We start from the raw sequence: 460 nt of genomic DNA, 5'->3' as shown, positions 1-460 counted from the left end.
GAGGAAGCTGCAAATTCCGAAGGACCTGAGGAAGCTGAGGAAGCTGAGGTAGATGACGGCACAAAGCAAGCTGCAAATTCCGAAGGATCTGAGGAATCTGAGGAAACTGCAAATTCCGAAGAATCTGAGGAATCTGAGGAAGCTGCAAATTCCAAAGGATCTGAGGAATCTGAGGAAGCTGCAAAATCCGCAGGATCTGAGGAATCTGAGGAAGCTGAGGTAGATGACGGCACAGAGGAAGCTGCAAATTCCGAAGGACCTGAGGAAGCTGAGGAAGCTGAGGTAGATGACGGCACAGAGGAAGCTGCAAATTCCAAAGGATCTGAGGAATCTGAGGAAGCTGCAAAATCCGCAGGATCTGAGGAATCTGAGGAAACTGCAAATTCCGAAGAATCTGAGGAATCTGAGGAAGCTGCAAATTCCAAAGGATCCGCAGGATCTGAGGAATCTGAGGAAGCTG

The 460-nt window shown here is 48.9% G+C and overlaps 1 protein-coding gene across 50 annotated transcripts in view; it reads left to right on the top strand.

Moving 5' to 3' along the window:
• The window catches only part of LOC107270488 (retinitis pigmentosa 1-like 1 protein), a 6,710-nt gene that overhangs the window by 2,017 nt on the left and 4,233 nt on the right, over positions 1-460 (top strand). For 14 of the 50 annotated variants that reach the window (XM_025087826.1, XM_025087860.1, XM_025087851.1 and 11 more), the window contains exons 5-6: positions 31-61; positions 170-408. The exons of 1 other annotated variant lie outside the window; for it this stretch is intronic. In XM_025087826.1, coding sequence (XP_024943594.1) covers positions 31-61; positions 170-408 — 270 coding nt within the window. Of the gene's footprint in view, positions 1-30; positions 62-158; positions 414-460 lie in introns of all 50 variants that reach the window. 35 more of the 50 variants (XM_025087847.1, XM_025087831.1, XM_025087825.1 and 32 more) reach the window with 31 other exon arrangements.

Source organism: Cephus cinctus, unplaced genomic scaffold (genome assembly GCF_000341935.2).
Source record: "Cephus cinctus unplaced genomic scaffold, Ccin1 Ccin1_scaffold0778, whole genome shotgun sequence".
Taxonomy (NCBI): domain Eukaryota; kingdom Metazoa; phylum Arthropoda; class Insecta; order Hymenoptera; family Cephidae; genus Cephus; species Cephus cinctus.
The sequence above is the reverse complement of the archived record's forward strand: the minus strand, read 5'-3'. Positions and strand labels throughout refer to the sequence as shown.